General features: G+C 39.0%; 1 protein-coding gene across 1 annotated transcript; it reads right to left on the reverse strand.

The window, feature by feature from the left end:
- Positions 1 to 386: 386 nt before the first annotated feature.
- LOC120122697 (peroxidase 51-like) lies at positions 387 to 1,821 on the reverse strand. The gene is made up of 4 exons (XM_039141819.1): positions 1,588 to 1,821; positions 1,281 to 1,481; positions 1,027 to 1,192; positions 387 to 887 (listed from the first exon to the last, which is right to left on the reverse strand). The coding sequence occupies exons 1-4, from the start codon at positions 1,804 to 1,806 to the stop codon at positions 481 to 483; spliced, it is 993 nt and encodes a 330-aa protein (XP_038997750.1). The 5' UTR covers positions 1,807 to 1,821; the 3' UTR covers positions 387 to 480.
- Positions 1,822 to 2,052: the final 231 nt, after the last annotated feature.

Below are 2,052 nucleotides of genomic sequence, written 5' to 3' on the forward strand. Positions count from 1 at the left end.
CGTCTTATAGGCATTGTTTATCTATTAGTGATTCAGTTTGAATGACTGAAGGTTCATCGGCAAGATTTGAGGTCAGTTCGTTTTAGGAAAGATTTTATCTTGTATTTATGTTAGGATAGTAACAAACATTTGATTTAGCTGAAGCATTGAAACTTTTTTCCAGAGTTTTTCTTCTTCTTGTAATTATAGATAAGAGCTGAGATCATTAATGATAAATGCTCCTTCATGAAAGACTGGAAATTTTTTGTTTTTTATTTTTAAATTATATATTTTTTTGTTAATTTAACAATTTCATAGCCATAGATAACGTTAATTTGTTGTCGTCACCCTGTCACTTTTATTGCTACTTTTATGACAATGTAAATGAAACCCCTTATCTAACTCATTACAGTGCCAAGTAATCTCATCAGAAGCTAAACAATACTTGTCCCAAACCCTGAAAAATTGTCTACCAACAGTTCATACCTCTGAGAAACATTCTCAGTTAAAAGCATCACACCTTGTACGGATGTTCCCGTTCCTCCCCGTCTTAACACCTACACGGCCGAGTTTAGTAATGGCAGTGATAAAGGCGTTGTTAAAAGCATTTGAATTGGTGGCCCATGCGTTTACCAGAGGCTTAGACCTCTGGTCCGTGAATAAAACCTGGTCGGAGGTAAACAGACCCTTGCCTTGCTGCAAGTTCTGGAAGTAAACATTGTCGAATGTCCTGGGCGTGTTTGGGTCCATCTTGATGGCTATCCGGGGATCAACATTCCTGGGACACATCTGTTGCAGTTGGGTTGCATACGCCCGGTTGAGTGTCGGGTCCACCGGATTTCGACGGCTGAAGTTGTATATCCTGTTTGAAAACTTGTTGCAATGAGAGAATCCGACGCTGTGTGCACCTGCAAAAATATAAAACAAGCAGTAAAACCCAAAGATCATGCTTGTGCTCCTATGCAGATATTCATATCACAATCATAAATATTATATTCGTAGAAATTTATTCGTATCCGACACTCATGCGATTAATATTAATTATACCTGAAAGAGCAATCATGTCTGTTTGGGAGAGTCCATTTTCTGCAAACAAAGAATTGAGCTGATTCAAGTTGAAAGATGGTTGAGGCAGCTTTCCATTGACACTAGTAGCTGTGGAGCTTAACCCATCCAATCTTCCCAATTCAACAGCATAAGATGGTCCACCTGACTGCAATTTTCATCACATTTCATCATATCATGACCCGTTTCTTCTTTACATTGATTGAAAATATAATAATAACACGGGGAATACAAACCAGAGCAATAACATCCCGAGTTGCCATTGCCAATATATCAGCACAAGAAACCTTGTTTCTGCACCCAGGAACTGCATCGACCGCTTGTTTAGCTTTGATCACGGTATCGAAACCATCTCCGGCTAATGACAGGTTATCGGGGTGATCCTTCTCGGCTGTACTGCTGCCTGTGGATTGAATGATTACTGAAGCATCACATCCCTGTTAAGTGAGAAAAAAAGAAAAAGCCAAGAAAACACGAAGATTAAACTTCAATAACTCACTCCAACATGGAGAAAAAAACTCGAAAGGGTGTTCTTGAAAGAACCTGGACAAAGCAATCATGGAAGAAGAGACGAATAGTTGCAGGGACAGTGACAAAAGTTTGTCTGAATTTCTGAGTAACGGCATTTCTAACAATGGATTCTACGTTGGGACAAGTATTAGCATAGTAATTTCGTCTTAGTTGAGCTGATGCTGTCTCAGGGAGCAAAAAGATACTAAGAGAAAGCGATAGCACAAATAGAACGTTAATGGACCGAGCCATTTGATATGAAATTTGAGTAATTGCAGACAGGTCGATTGTGAAGAGAGTTATTTAAACAGATGGAGTTTGGCAAATGTTAATGCAAAAGGAAGAAGTTTCCAAGTGGTGTCGAGAAGCCAGTTGGATGAGAATCTTTTTGAACTGCAAGGTGAGTGTGCAATGCGGCAATGTGTGTGTTTTAATAATACAGAGAGACAGAGACAAGGTTTTGAAAGGGAGGTTGATGTGTTTTTTTTTGTAAGGTTT

Source organism: Hibiscus syriacus, unplaced genomic scaffold (genome assembly GCF_006381635.1).
Source record: "Hibiscus syriacus cultivar Baekdansim isolate YM2019G1 unplaced genomic scaffold, ASM638163v2 tig00110387_pilon, whole genome shotgun sequence".
NCBI lineage: Eukaryota > Viridiplantae > Streptophyta > Magnoliopsida > Malvales > Malvaceae > Hibiscus > Hibiscus syriacus.

Bases quoted from the DNA above. Each gene is read 5' to 3' on its own strand.
- LOC120122697 (XM_039141819.1), bottom strand. From the start codon at position 1,806: ATGGCTCGGTCCATTAACGTTCTATTTGTGCTATCGCTTTCTCTTAGT. The intron at 1,482-1,587 runs GTTCTTTCAAGA...CTCACTTAACAG, and splicing joins TCCATGATTGCTTTGTCCAG to GGATGTGATGCTTCAGTAAT. The intron at 1,193-1,280 runs GTTTGTATTCCC...TGAAAATTGCAG, and splicing joins CTCGGGATGTTATTGCTCTG to TCAGGTGGACCATCTTATGC.